This window comes from Hyla sarda, chromosome 6 (assembly GCF_029499605.1).
Source record: "Hyla sarda isolate aHylSar1 chromosome 6, aHylSar1.hap1, whole genome shotgun sequence".
NCBI lineage: Eukaryota > Metazoa > Chordata > Amphibia > Anura > Hylidae > Hyla > Hyla sarda.
Window position 1 is genome coordinate 305,041,367 of NC_079194.1, and position 15,934 is coordinate 305,057,300.

Consider the following 15,934-nt stretch of genomic DNA (forward strand, 5'->3'; position numbering starts at 1 on the left):
TTCCCACTAATTCTCATTTTATATTCTCCAAATGTAAACCAGATCTTATGCTGCTAAAATCCTTCTATCATTGATAGTTAGATGTGTGATAAAGAAATCAAAAATTAAAAAAAGATTTAAAAAAATCTAAAAGACAAATAGACAATGATATACTGATGCAGTTTTTTAATGTCACTTGTAATATAACATACAGCTCACTAGCCTCATACGTGAACATGCAAAAGCAAATAGTTTCATGACCACCGAGGATTTGCTTTTGTTTGTCAGATTTCCATAAGCCATAATTAATTATGTAACTTAGTATTTTTAGTTTCCATTATGTATTTTCTTGTATTTAGTTCAGGCTTAAACAGAATGATATAACATTTAGGGAAAAATATACAACCCAACAGTCCAGTATTAGAGGCCAGGATGGCAAATATCTCAACAACCACCATGTATTTGCCTTTGGTGCTGAGATAAGCCGGGATCATGGCTATCCAGACACTGCAGAACACCAGCATGCTGAAGGTGATGTACTTAGCCTCATTGAAACTGTCCGGTAATGTCCTGGCTAAGAAAGCTGTAATAAAACTAACAGCGGCCAGAATCCCCATATAACCCAGGACAGAGTAGAACCAAAGATCTGACCCTTCATTACACTGAACGACCATCTTCTCCTTATAAGAGTGTGTGTCCAGCTCCTGGAAGGGGGGAGAGAGGGTCACCCAACTCATACAGATGACCCCCTGGATAGAGGAGCAGATCAGGAGCACACAGTTAGGGAGCTTTACTCCAGTCCATGTTCTCCACACACTTCCAGGCTTGGTGGCTTTGAACGCAATGTAAACCGTTATGGTCTTGGCCAACAATGAAGAGATGGATATTGAGAGTAGTATTCCAGTAAAGATCTGACGTATCATACAGGTTCTATCCACAGGACGACCAAGGAACAAGAAGACACAAAGGAAGCTGAGCATGATGGAGACCAGGAGGACAAAGCTCAGGTTCTTGTTATTCGCTCTCACAATTGGGGTGTCATGGTTTATAAAAATTATAGCAAAAATTAAAAATGTCAGAATACAGAAGAAAGAGGATAAATAGAAAAAAGCCATAGAAATGATGTCCTCAGTATAAGATAAATATTCCATCTCCTTCAGGACGCAGAATGTTCTGTTCTCATGTGACCACGAGTCTCCTGGACATTTCATGCAATCTTTACTATCTGTAAAACATAAATAAATATAAGAGCGGCTCATTCCTTGTTCTTACATGTTCTGGCTTGACTATTTAATTGCATTTACTTAAAGGGATTGTCTGGGTCAGAACATTTCGTATTTGACTGTGGGCTCATAAAAAAAAAAAAAAAAGACAGAAAACAATTGGGGTATAATCAACATTGAAAATTATACTGCAGTACCTGAATCTCCCACAGTGGTGACTTCTGTAATAGAACACAAATTACAATAATGTGCAACAAAGCAAAAGTTCAAAACAGATAATAGAAATTAAATATGTGAAAATATGATGTTTACCTAACTGGGATATACTGCAGGTTCCACCAATACGCCCCACCTCCATTTTTTGCTTTGAACTTTTGCTTTGTTGCACATTATTATAATTGGTGTTCCATTACAGCAGTTACCACCGTGGGAGATTCAGGTACTGCAGTCCCCTGTATGCTCCCCACCATTGCTTTTTGGGGTTGGTGTTGTTTTATTCTTTTATATTGTGCGCTAATAAATTTTGGTATATATGAATAATGAGTCGGTTTTGTATATTGTAGGTTTTGTATATTGGTTTTAGATTGGTGGTATACTATTGGATGCTGGTTTGTAGATATTTTGCATTTTGAACCTTTACTGGGGTCTTAATCAGGGATACAGTAGATCATACTAAATGGTATTTTATACTAGGGCTGCAGCTAATGATTATTTCTAAATCTAATCAGTTAGCTGATTATTTGTACAATTAATTGATTAATCAGATAAAAACTCAAAATGGGATTAGGCGACCAGGGAAGGGTTAACAGGAGGGTGGGAGGAAGTTGGACCACATTGTGAAGAGTTAACAGTGGGAAAGGAGGACATGTAGGGGCAGACCTAGGGGCCAAAAGGCAGGGAACATAGAAAAAATAGTAGATTTACTGAGTTATTAGACCCCTAACAACTGAGGCCACGCCCCTAACTTCCAATTAATCGATGGTTTAAATTGTCAACAACAATTTCCATTCTCTAAAAGTGTCGCTATCCAGTTCTCCTTTCTTTCCTTCATGCTCCCAATACGGCTGTTAGCACACAAGCAGCTGAGTATACAGCTCGTCATCCTTGATAAACGTAAAGACCTCTGGTCCTTAAGGGGTTAAGGACTCAGGTTTTTTTCTATTTTAGCACTTTTGTTTTTTCCTCCTCTTTTCCTAAAAAAAATCATAATGCTTTTAATTTTGCACCTAAAAATCTATATGATGGCTTATTTTTTGTGCCACCAATTCTACTTTGTAATGACATCAGTCATTTTACCTCAAAATCTATGGCGAAACGGAAAAAAAAAGTGTAAATTTTGGGGGCTTCCGTTTCTACTCAGTACATTTTTCGGTAAAAATGACACCTTATCTTTATTCTGTAGGTCCGTACGATTAAAATGATCCCCTACTTATATAGGTTTGATTTTGTCGTACTTCTGGAAAAAAATCATAACTACATGCAGGAAAATTTATATATTTAAAATTGTCATCTTCTGACCCCTATAACTTTTGTATTTTTCCGTGTACAGGGCGGTATGAGGGCTCTTTTTTTGCACTGTGATCTGAAGTTATTAGAGGTACCATTTTTGTATTGATCAGACTTTTTGATCTCTTTTTATTCGTTTTTTCATCATGTAAAAAGTGACCACAAATACGCTATTTTGGAATTTGTAATTTTTTTGCGTATACGCCATTGACCGTGCGGTTTAATTAACAATACATTTTCATAATTCGGACATTTCTGCACGTGGCGATACCACATATGTTTATTTAAATTTTTATTTACAAAGTTTTTTTTAATGGGAAAAGGAGGGTGATTCAAACTTTTATTAGGGAAGGGGTTAAAGGATATTTATTAACTTTTTCCCTCACTTTTCTTTTGCAATGTTATAGCTCCCATAGGAGACTATAACACTGCACACACTGATCATTGTTATCCCATAGGAGACTATAACACTGCACACACTGATCATTGTTATCCCATAGGAGACTATAACACTGAACACACTGATCATTGTTATCCCATAGGAGACTATAACACTACACACACTGATCATTGTTATCCCATAGGAGACTATAACACTGCACACACTGATCATTGTTATCCCATAGGAGACTATAACACTGCACACACTGATCATTGTTATCCCATAGGAGACTATAACACTGCACACACTTATCTTTGTTATCCCATAGGAGTCTATAACACTGTTCACACTGGTCATTGTTATCCCATAGGGGGCTATAACACTGCACACACTGATCTTTTACGTTGATCATTGTTATCCCACAGGATAACATTGATCAATGATTCTGACGCTTGACTGCTCATGCCTGGATCTCAGGCACTGAGCAGTCATTCGGCGATCAGACACGCAGGAGGCAGGTAGAGATGCCCTATATCTGCTGGGTCTAATAGGGTGTGAAACGGAGCCACCAGGGATTCAACTGGCTATTCTCCGTATACTGCACCAGACAAGAAAATGTAGAGCTCAATACTGGATACAGGCGAGTCCCCCTACGGTATTTAATGTAGTTATTGGGTTACACCTATTGTTCGTTTAGAGAGGGGTATTTATGAAAAGCGTAAATTCCATATAATCTGGGATCCCTAGGTGCGGGCTTATAGGTTTGGCACCAACAGTTCGTAAGGGACCTTTTTGTATGTTCTTGGATGTCTACTGTCTTTCCTGGTGTATGTTGTCCCTCTATTCATGGGGACCATTATTTCTTTTTTGGAATATATTATTTCTTCATTATTTCACATGTGATCTCACTACTTTCTCTTTCTCCAAGTCGTGCTCTGTATCTGGACCCGGACTTGTGGTGGACTTGGGACCGTTTTGTGGGGAGGGAGAGGTGATGGGGAGTTGTGTTTCATGTAAATTGTACTTGTTAAAAAAACTTCATAAAAAAGATCTGATAAAAAAAAAAGGTGGAGACAAACATCCTTATTTCTATAGAGAGATGACAGTACCTACCTGTTATATTGGAGATTTCTCCCTCTGAACATGGGGCGCAGTCATAGCAGCACAAGTGTATACTAGAAGTGGTCACTTTCCTGTGTCCTGGTGAACATCTCGGGGAACATTGGGATCTGGGGATCTGCAGGAAGCAGACAAGGCTTGTATTGTTATAAAATCATTTCTATATCCGGTAATCGGACTGTAGATGTAGAAATGTATCATCATCCAGTTTAAGTTTTCTGTTAACCTCTTAACCCCTTAAGGACAATGGACGTAAAAGTTCGTCCTGGTGCGGTGGTACTTAATGTCCCAGAGCTTACATTTACGTCCTGTACATGATGCGAGCACCAGATCAGTGCTTGTGCCATGCACGGTAGGTCCCGGCTGCTATCAGCAGCAGCTAGGGACCCGCCGGTAATGGCGGACATCAGCGATCACTCTGATTTCCACCATTATCCCTTCAGATTCTGTGGTCAATACAGATCACAGCATCAGTGGCAATGCAGCCATTTAAATGCTATATCGTATAGTGCTGCCGCGAGGATCCAATCATCTCCTGGGGTCTTCTGCTCTGGTCTGACATCCAGACCAGAGAAGTAGATTGCTGATAATACTGATCACTACCATGCCCTATGCATAGCATTGTTCAGTATTTGCAATCTTAGGATTGCTATAAATAGTCCCCTATGTGGACTTTAAGGCCCTTTTCACAATGTTAAAGTTTAAGCCGAAGTAAGTTTGCCCTTTGCATCCACTTCCAAGCAGTGCAGGAGAGAGGGTTTTTTGGTATCTTTAAAAACAAATACATTGAGCGATTGTTTGAGCGTGCGATTGTGTGTGTGATTTATACAAGTGGGTGTGAGTATTAAAGTGGGGGGGACTTAAAAGTAAGAGACTTTAAATTCAGGGAGTTTCATTGGAATATTTACTTCTGTTTTTGACTGTTTATCAGTGCAATCCCCAAAACTCAGATGTCCTGCATGTTGGAATATGCAGTCCAGTGTTCATCTTGCACAATGTATGCAATCCTTGAACAGCAGTCCTGGATGTAGAGGCAACTGGCAACACTGAGGAGCATTGACAACTTAGAGAGGAGACTCCTTCTCACTGAGCGGGCACTCTGTGGGGTAGAGGTGGAGAAAAGAGCAGGACGGAGGTGCAGGACAGTCAGGCAGCTAGCAAAATGGGCTAGAGGGAAAGTGTCAGGGAGGCTAGTCCTAATCTAGCACACCCCAATAGGTTTGCCCAGTTGGCAGATGAGGGGAATGCTATTTCATATCTAGAAGTACTGCAGCAAGACACTGCCTCTGACCACCAGGGGGGTGTCTGCTCCAGTAAGAAAGGAGGGAGGAGAGCAGGGCAGGCTAGACAGGTACTGGTAGTGGGGACTCTATTATTAGGGGGACTGACAGGGCGACCTGTCACAAAGACCGGGATCGTCAAACAGCGTGTTGTTCCAGGCACTCGAGTTCGGCACATCGCAAATCGGGTTGACAGGCTGCTGGGTGGGGCTGGAGATGACCCAGCAGTCATGGTACACATTGGCACCAATGACAAAGTAAGAGGTAGGGGGAGTGTCCTAAAAATTATTTCAAGGACTTAGGCCACAAGCTGAAGGCAAGGACCCCCATGGTAATATGTTATGAAATATTACCTGTACCACGAGCCACACCAGAGAGGCTGTGGGTGATCAGGGAGGCTCAGAAGCTGATGTAGAAGAACTGGGCCAAATCAGAATGAGGGGATAATAATGGGGGGCTCTGATTATCCTGACATAATCTGGGGGTCTTAGATCTTTGAATCTTATAAAGAAAACAGGTTTCTGACTATAGCTAAAGACAAATCTTTACACTACTAAAGAAGTGCCTAAAATCTATATTTTATTTGGATAAATTAAAATCCACTAAAGTAATAATGTGAGCCCATAAATGTGCTCTAAAATCAAAATTAATCACTAAAATGATGATAATCCGCCCCAATACAGATCACCGCTGAGCCACTCAATCCGCAAACTCAAATGACTAATATACAACTCTCAATGCGTTTCTACTGAAGGTAATATCAGTGTCCTCAGGAGAGAATCACAAATATATACAGAAAAGTATCACTAGGGGATTCAACCACACTGTCTCATAAGTAAATGCACATGCTCAGAATTCATAGGTCGCCTGTCTAACCCAGGAAGAAGTCCAGGTCACCTGTCTAACCCAGAAAGAAGTACAGGTCACTTGTCTAACCCAGGAAGAAGAACAGGTCACCTGTCTAACCCAGGAAGAAGTACAGGTAACCTGTCTTACCCAGGAAGAAGTACAGGTCACCTGTCTAACCCAGAAAGAAGTACAGGTTACCTGTCTAACGCAGGGAAAAGTACAGGCCACCTGTCTAACCCAGGAAGAAGTACAGGTCACCTGTCTAACCCAAAAAGCAGTACAGGTCACCTGTCTAACCAATGAAGAAGTACAGTGCCACCTGTCTAACCCAGGAAGAAGTTCAGGTCATCTGTATAACCAAGAAAGAAGTACAGGTCACTTGTCTAACCCAGGAAGAAGTAGAGGTCACCTGTCTAACCCAGAAAGAAGCACAGGTCACCTTTCCTACCCAGGAAGAAGTACAGGTCACCTGTCTAGCCCTGGAAGAAGTACAAGTCACCTGTCTAACCCAGAAAGAAGCACAGGTCACCTGTCTTACCCAGGAAGAAGTACAGGTCACCTGTCTAACGCAGGGAAAGGTACAGGCCACCTGTCTAACCCAGGAAGAAGTACAGGTCACCTGTCTAACCCAAAAAGCAGTACAGGTCACCTGTCTAACCAATGAAGAAGTACAGTGCCACCTGTCTAACCCAGGAAGAAGTACAGGTCATCTGTATAACCAAGAAAGAAGTACAGGTCACTGGTCTAACCCAGGAAGAAGTACAGGTCACCTACAAAAAAAATCTAAATAGACAAATCACATGGTCCAGATGGCATTCACCCCCGCGTTCTAAGGGAGTTAAGTAATTTTATGGACAGACCCCTATTTCTAATATTCAGGGACTCTATAGTGACAGGGACTGTTCCCCAGGACTGGCACATAGCAAATGTGGTGCCAATATTTAAAAAGGGGTCAAAAGGTGACCCTGGTAATTAGAGGCCTCTTAGTTTAACCTCCATTGTGTGTAAATTGTTTGTGGGTTTTCTAAGAGATGCTATTTTGGAGTATTGTGATGAAAAAAAATGAATTACTCCATATCATATCGGTTTTTGAGGGATCGGTCCTGTCACATGACCTGATCAGCTTCATGTTGAGTTGAGCTCCAGACTGGACCAGGGGGAATCGCTGAATGTTGTATATCTGGATTTTTCCAAAGCATTCGATACGGTGCCACATAAAAGATTGGTGCATAAAATCAGATGGATTGGGCTGGGGGAGAATGTTTGTAAGTGGGTAAACAACTGGCTCAGTCATAGGAAACAGAGGGTGGTTATTAATTAAACTGGTTATCAGCTTATTCTGATTGGGTGACTGTTACTAGTAGGGTACCACAGGGGTCAGTTGTGGGTCGAATTCTATTTAAAATATTTATTAATGACCTTTTAGAGAGGTTGAATAGTAAAGCAGCAATCTTTCAGTTGATACTAATCTCTGTAAAGTAGTTAACACAATAGAGGGCAGTGCACTGTGTATAGTAGATAACACAACAGAGGACAGTATACTGTATATAGTAGATAACACAATAGAGGACAGTGCACTAATGTATAGTAGATAACACAATAGAGGACAGTGCACTGTGTATAGTAGATAACACAATAGAGGATAGTGCACTGTATCAAGTAGATAACACAATAGAGGACAGTGCATTATTATGAATGTACAGTACAGGTCAGACCACACATAGAATAATGTGTACAGTACTGGTCAGACCTCACCTGGAATACTGTGTACAGTACTGGTCAGACCCACATAGAATACTGTGTACAGTACTGGGCACCAGTGTACAAGAAAGATATAGTGGAGCTGGAGAGGGTTCAAAGATGGGCAACCAGAGTAATATGGGGAATGGGAGGACTACAGTACCCAGAAAGATTATCAGAATTAGGGTTATTTAGTTTAGAATAAAGAAGGCTTAGGGGAGCCCTAATAACTATGTATAAATATATCAGGGGACAGTACAGAGATCTCTCCATGATCTATTTATATCCTGGAATGTATTTATAACAAGAGGGCATCCTCTACTTTTAGAGGAAAGAAGGTTTCTACACCAGCACAGAGGGGGGTTCTTTACTGTAAGAGCAGTGAGACTGCGGAATTCTCTGCCAGAGGAGGTGGTCATGGTGAACTCTGTAAAAGAGTTCAAAAGGGGTCTGGATGCATTTTTGGAGAGTAATAACATCGCTGGTTATGGATTCTAGATTTATAGGGACAGAATGTTGATCCAGAGATTTATTCGGATGCCATATTTGGAGTCAGGAAGGACTTTTTTTTACCTCTAAGATGAGGGTTTTTTGCCTCCTCTGTTTCAACTCAGTAGGGACACATTAGGGAACTCGATAAACTCTGGTCTTTTTTTTAACCTTATGAACTATGTTACTAAGTGTTCCCACAACTGCAGCCACTTTCTACACAAAGATACAGCAGTTGAAATAAGTATTGGACACCTCACCATTTTTCTCACTAAAATATATTTCTGAAGGTCCTATTGACTTGAAATTTTCACCCAGTAGGAGACCAGGTGTCCCCGGTCTCTTGCATCAGTCCCTGGCTGTGATCCTAAGCCAAGGATTAAAGCAGGGGATCAGAGGCCATGAGGGATCACTGGAGGAAAGTACAGGTTTATTTTTTTTATATGTAATATAGAATGGTCATTCTTTTAACCCCTTAAGGAATAGGCCAATTTTCATTTTTGCTATTTGTTTTTTTCCTCCTCCCCTTCTAAAAATCATAACACTTTCAATTTTGCACCTACAGACCCGTATAAGGGCTTGTTTTTTGTGTCACCAATTGTACTTGTAATAACATCACTCACATCTCATCAGTCATTTCACCACAAAATCTATAGCGAAACCAAAAAAACATATATATTTTTGGGACAAAATTTAAAATAAAACTGCAATTTTGTAATTTTTTGCAGCTTCCGTTTCTACACAGTGCAGTTTGCGGTAAAAAGGACACTTTATCTTTATTCTGTAGGTCCATATGGTAACAAAGACACCCAATTTATATAGATTTTATTTTACTACTTACAAAAATGTATGCTACATGCACCAAAATGAATATGTTTAAAATTGTCATCTTCTTACCCTATAACTTTTTTATTTTTCCATATACGGGGCTGTATGAGTCTCATTTTTTGCGATCGCCTCAGCTGATCAGGACCTGCAATTCTGCTGTGGATGTCCCGATCAGCTCTGCTGAGCTAACTGACATTGTTAACTCCCATATTTAGACCCCACAATCTACTTTGATTGCAGCATCTAAAGGGTTAATGCTGGGCATCGGGCCGGTCTGAGATGTCTGGCATTAACCATGGGGCCTGGCTGCTGATAGCAACTGGGACTCAGTAACAGCATCAGGGCGTACAGGTACCAGGACGTCCTTCATCCTTAAGTGGTTAATTCCCTTCCCCTCACACTGACGAAAAACCCCTTTAACTAATGTGTGAAATAACACAGGAAAACATATTGAACACACTCCCTGATATTTATTTAATACTTTGTACAAAAGACTTTGTTGGCAATGACGGCTTCAAAACACCTTCTGTTTGGGAAAACTAGTGGCATGGACTGGTGGTATTTTGACCTATTCATTCATACAAACCGTCTTCAAATCTTGAAGGTTCTGCGGGCCTCTTCTATGAATCATGATTTTCAATTCTTTCCATAGATTTTCAATGAGATAGAAGTCATGTTATTGGCTGGGCAGCTTTATTTTCTTCCTTTTTAACCATTTGAGAATTTTCTTGGCTGTGTGTTTTGGATCACTGTCCTGAAATGTCCGCCCTCGTGTCATCTCCATCATTCTGGTAGATGGCAGCAGATTTTTGCCACAATGTCTCTGTAAATTTGACATTTAATCCTTCCTTCAATTATGTGAAGTTTACCCGAACCATTTTGGTGAAAAGCCGCGGCACGCCATGATGTTGCCCCCTCCAATCTTAACTGTTGGTGTTTTTAGGGTGATGTGCGGGGCCATTTCTCCTCCATACATAGTGTGTATTAAGGCACCAAACAGTTCCATTCTGCCCTCATCTGACCACACTATATTCTCCCAGGATTTAACCAGCTTTTCAAAATGTTGTGCAGCAATGAGCTTCACCGTGCTTTATGTTCACAATGGAGTTTTGTGTGGTGAGCGTGCATACAGGCCATGGCGGCTGAGTGCATTACTTACTGTTTTCTTTGAGACAAGAGTACCTGCTAATTCCAGGTCATTTTGAAGCTCTTCACATATGTCCTCACCTCTTGGACAGCTCTTCTGATTACTCTTCTGACTCCTCACCTGGTCAAGGCAAATTTATGGTGAAATGATCATCTTTTCAGTGCTGACTCGAGCATTCAGAAGCTTAGAAATGTGCCTGTAACCAACGCGATTGTTATATTTTACTACAGTTGAGTTTTTAAGGTCTAGTGACAGCTCTTTGCTTTTACCCATCATAAGATGTGTCTTGTGTAACACCTTGGCAATGAGACCTTCTTGTAGTCATCAGTTGAGACTGAACGGCTGATAGTAATTTGCACAGACAAGGGGCTGCATTGCTTTTTAATTCCTGATAGATTTCAGCTATTGTCTTGGCTTTCCATGCCTTTTTTTGCACCTCCTGTTCTTCATGTGTTCAATATTTTTTTTTCCTGTGACATTTCATTTCTGAGCTTATTTGTTTTGGTGTGTATAGTATTGCTTTTTATGTATGGATTACTTACTAAAAATGTATTGTCAATAACACGTTTGTATATATTTAGTGAAAACAATGGTGACAAGTTCAATATTTATTACACCCACTATATATACCTAACTCTCATGGAATGTCCATAAACAAACTATTGTATATTATGGGACAATCCCACAAACATTACAATGGCTGACTGCAGAGATCATCAAATTTCCTGAAATAATTTCAGGTCAGATTCTTTAGAACAGCAAAACAACACGCTGTGAGAGTCCCTGCTGTGGGGAAAGGCTTCAAGGCTTCATGAAATCTGACTGTCAGGTTTGTTTTGGATTTGGGTACCAATTTAGTTTCACAACTGCCCTGATGGCTCTGTAATTGCTCATGCTAAGTATGAACAAGAGCAGGTACTCCTGTCAAAGAAAGGCATCCCTGCTTATGTGCAGTAGACTAAAGGCCTGGGCAGGCTTCAGAGCTCTCAGTGAAGGTACAGAGGAGAAACTGCCATAAAGCTATCAGTATGGCAACTTACGGTCAGCCTGCTCAGTACACAGGTACAATGGTGGAACAAATCCAAAATGAATGGCAATGTAAAAAAAATATATATATTTCATCCAAATGTAATTTGATTCACTCATTTCTTGGGGAAAAGGTCTAGAAATATTGACACAGTGTTACCATTGTATGACACCACTCTATGCCATAATGTGCATTCTGCACTAGAGAACCACAGATTGTATCATGCAGCAGCACAATTATGACAATTGGACATTATACAATTTGTAAAATTCTCCCCCAAACTGAAGGGTCTAAGAAGCTACTGAAGCTCTGTTGCTCCTCTAGAGTTTACCCGCACAGTAACACTCCAGACATCACTGTGTAGGAAATAATATGACATCCCCGTGTTCAAGAATTCAGACCTCCACCAGTCGTGATGTTATGGGATAACCTAAAGACATGTCATAATATTACAAGATGGGAATACCCCTTAAATATACATTATGTGAAACCAAACATGACAATGGTCCCAGAACTCACATTTGTTGTGTTCATTTTCCATAATATTTTTTCTGAGTCAATTTTTAAATCAATATCGCCCGTGGCGCTATGCCTGTAAGATCCCAACGTCTTGAAAGACATTTTATCATCCAAAGTAACGATATTATAAATAGCAAGGTTGGCTTCTTTATCTCCTTTTTCAGTAAAACATCTACTTTCTTTTCCAGATTCATCTGGACACATCAGACCTTTCACATAATAGCGCAACTTCTAGAAAGATATAATGAGTATGTCAAACATCGTAAATAACAATAATAACATAACATATGATAATGTCATTTGAGACGTACGACAATGAAATATAATTACTATAAACTAATAAAGGATCATTTGGATAATAGCATACACTGTTTCGGGGTCTGCTGCTTTCTGTTAGGGCTCATTGAACAGCAGGTCATTAGGTGTATGTGTCACGGCTAAGTGTAGAGGCGCAGGGAGTCCTGTCCTTTGAGTAGAGTCTCTGCTCTCAGTCGTCAGATTTGAATAGAGTTTGAAAGAATAACCCTGAAATGCCATATTTGCCGTGAATCAGGCTGACTTGCTTACTAGAGCAGCCACTACTGAAATGCAGATTAAAGTTCTTAGAGCCCAGTAGAAATGTGTTTATAGAGATCCAATAAAGTTGCTCTACTGTGTGAACTCACTTATCCTACCATAGTGAGAGGACAGTAAGAGAAGACTTCACTGGATCCTAGAGAAGACTTTACCAGATCCTAGAGAAGACTTTACCGGACCCTAGAGAAGGCTTTACCGGACCCTAGAGAAGACTTTACCGGATCCTAGAGGAGGCTTTACCGGATCCTAGAGAAGGCTTTACCGATTCCTAGAGAAGACTTTACCGGACCCTAGAGAAGACTTTACCAGATCGTAGAGAAGACTTTACAAGACCCTAGAGAAGAGTTTACCAGATCCTTGAGAAGACTTTACCAGATCCTAGAGAAGACTTTACCAGATCCTAGAGGAGACATTACCGGACCCTAGAGAAGACTTTACCGGATCCTAGAGAAGGCTTTAAAGGATCCTAGACAAGAATTTACCGGATCCTAGAGAAGACTTTACCACATCATAGAGAAGACTTTACTGGACCTTAGAGAAGACTTTACCAAATCCTAGAGAAGACTTTACCGGATCCTAGAGAAGACTGTACCACATCCTAGAGAAGACTTTACCAGATCCTAGAGAAGACTTTATCACATCCTAGAGAAGACTTTACTGGACCCTAGAGAAGACTTTACCAGATCCTTGAGAAGACTTTACCAGATCCTAGAGAAGACTTTACCAGATCCTAGATAAGACTTTACCAGATCCTAGAGAAGACTTTACCGGATCCTAGAGAAGACTTTACCACATCCTAGAGAAGACTTTACCACATTCTAGAGAAGTCTTTACCACATACTAGAGAAGATTTTACCAGACCCTAGAGAAGACTTTAGTGGATCCTAGAGAAGACTTTACCGGATCCTAGAGAAGACTTTACCAGACCCTAGAGAAGACTTTACCGGATCATAGAGAAAACTTTACCGGATCCTAGAGAAGACTTTACCGGATCCTAGAGAGAAGACTTTACCAGATCCTAGAGAAGACTTTACCACATCCTAGAGAAAACTTTACCACATCCTAGAGAAGACTTTACCACATCCTAGAGAAGATTTACCAGATACTAGAGAAGACTTTACCACATCCTAGAGAAGACTTTACCACATCCTAGAGAAGACTTTAGCATATCCCAGAGAAGACTTTACCACATTCTAGAGAAGACTTTACCACATTCTAGAGAAGACTTTAGCACATCCCAGAGAAGACTTTACCACATCCTAGAGAAGACTTTACCAAATCCTAGAGAAAACTTTACTACATCCTAGAGAAGATTTAACAGATACTAGAGAAGACTTTACCACATCCTAGAGAAGACTTTACCACATCCTAGAGAAAACGTTACTACATCCTAGAGAAGATTTACCACATCCTAGAAAAGACTTTACCACATCCTAGAGAAGACTTTACTACATCCTAGAGAAGATTTACCACATCCTAGAAAAGACTTTACCACATCCTAGAGAAGACTTTACCACATCCTAGAGAAGACTTTACCACATCCTAGGGAAGACTTTACCACATCCTAGAGAAGACTTTACCACATCCTAGAGAAGACTTTACCACATCCTAGAGAAGACTTTAGCACATCCCAGAGAAGACTTTACCATATCCTAGAGAAGACTTTACCACATCCTAGAGAAGACTTTACCACATTCTAGAGAAGACTGATTAGTCATAGTGTAATGTTCTCTCTATTCACATCCTGCACTGATATCTAGAATCTCTAAAGTTATCACTCAATATCACGGGGACCTAGCGAGAACCTGGAATTGTGAGTAACCCCCTGGACCCCAGGTATAAAACATTCACTGCCCTTCACTGCCCTAGACTACCAAAGATAAATAATATAGGCCCCTTCACTTCACTGGACAACCAGGTATGCTGCCATTTCTCTCTACTGGACCATCAGGTTTGCGACACTCACTCCTTCTTGGCCCCAGACCATGATGGATGCTGGCAATAAATAAGTATTGTTATCTCCTTTAAAGTGATAGAGTAACCCCCCTTGCTTCCCCTCAGTGTTTTCTCGCCTCAACCACTGATTGGCTACACGGGTACGCCCTTGTGCAACACAGACACAATGAAGTGAAGCTCAGTTGGGAACCAATACCAAGACATTGGTGGTGGAGGGGAAGTAAGGAGAGTAAGTATAGGTTTTCTTTCATTTGACTGCACCCTTAACACAGTTAAAAAAAAAAAAAAAAGCTCCAGAACACCACTTTAAATTATTGCATATCTTACTAACATACCTTTACTTAAAGTGGTATTCTGAAGATTTTTTTTCTATGTTCAGGGTCGAGCGCTTTCTCACCACTAAGCTGCACTTCAATGTGTCTGTGTCATACAAGGGCCTTCCCGTTTAGCCGATCAGTGGCGAGACTGCTCTGAGGAGGAGCAAGGAGGTTAACTATAAGTTTTTTTATTCTATTTAATTGTGCTTTGAGCACATTTTTCTGAAATACCCCTTTAAAGGGGTACTCCCCCCCTAGACATGTCTGATCGCGGGGGTCCCGACGCTGGGGACCCCCGCAATCTCCCTGCTGCACCCAGTGTTCGTTTAGAGCATCGGGTGCATCGCTGGAGACTTGTGATGTCATGGCCACGTCCCCTCAATTCAAGTCAATGGGAGGGGGCATGGCTATGACGTTATGAGCCTCTGCCCTGCATCACCAGTCATCTGGCATGGAGCAAAGTTCGCTTTGTGCACCGGATTTCTGTGGTGCTGCAGCCGAGATCGTGGGGGTCCCTAGTGGCAGAACCCCTGCAATCAGACATCTTATCCCCTATCCTTTGGATAGGGGATAAGATGTCTAGGGGCAGAGTACCCCTTTAAGGAGATAATAATACTTATCTAATGTCATCATCTTTCTAGTCTCTGGCAAAGCTTGTGGTTTCTGTGGCGACGCCCTGGTCTTTTTTTCTCTGGCCGATTAGCGGTCGCTTTTATGTCCACACCCTGCTGGTTCTGGCTATTTCAGTCTGCAGTGTCCTCGCAGTCTTTGCTGTAAAAGAGTCTGTACTCTGTAGCTAGCTTTACCCTGAATCTGATTCTGTGTTCTGTTTCTGTGACCTCTTGGCTTTTTGATCCGGCTTGCTGACAATCCTTTCTTCCAAAAATAATTCAAACTTCGGTAACCCACATATGCCTAACGTATAGAAACATATTAGCATCCAAATGGAAGTCTAAAGATTCTCACGTTAGAGAACTAATAAATATTTTATTAATCC

At 40.9% G+C, this 15,934-nt stretch overlaps 1 protein-coding gene across 1 annotated transcript in view; it reads right to left on the reverse strand.

Annotated features, from left to right (window-relative positions):
- Positions 1-284: 284 nt before the first annotated feature.
- The window catches only part of LOC130277532 (vomeronasal type-2 receptor 26-like), a 41,130-nt gene continuing 25,480 nt past the window's right edge, over positions 285-15,934 (reverse strand). Inside the window, exons 4-6 of the mRNA XM_056528210.1 lie at positions 12,089-12,319; positions 4,204-4,327; positions 285-1,204 (exon numbers count right to left, since the gene is read on the reverse strand). Coding sequence (XP_056384185.1) covers positions 285-1,204; positions 4,204-4,327; positions 12,089-12,319 — 1,275 coding nt within the window. The remainder of the gene's footprint in view (positions 1,205-4,203; positions 4,328-12,088; positions 12,320-15,934) is intronic.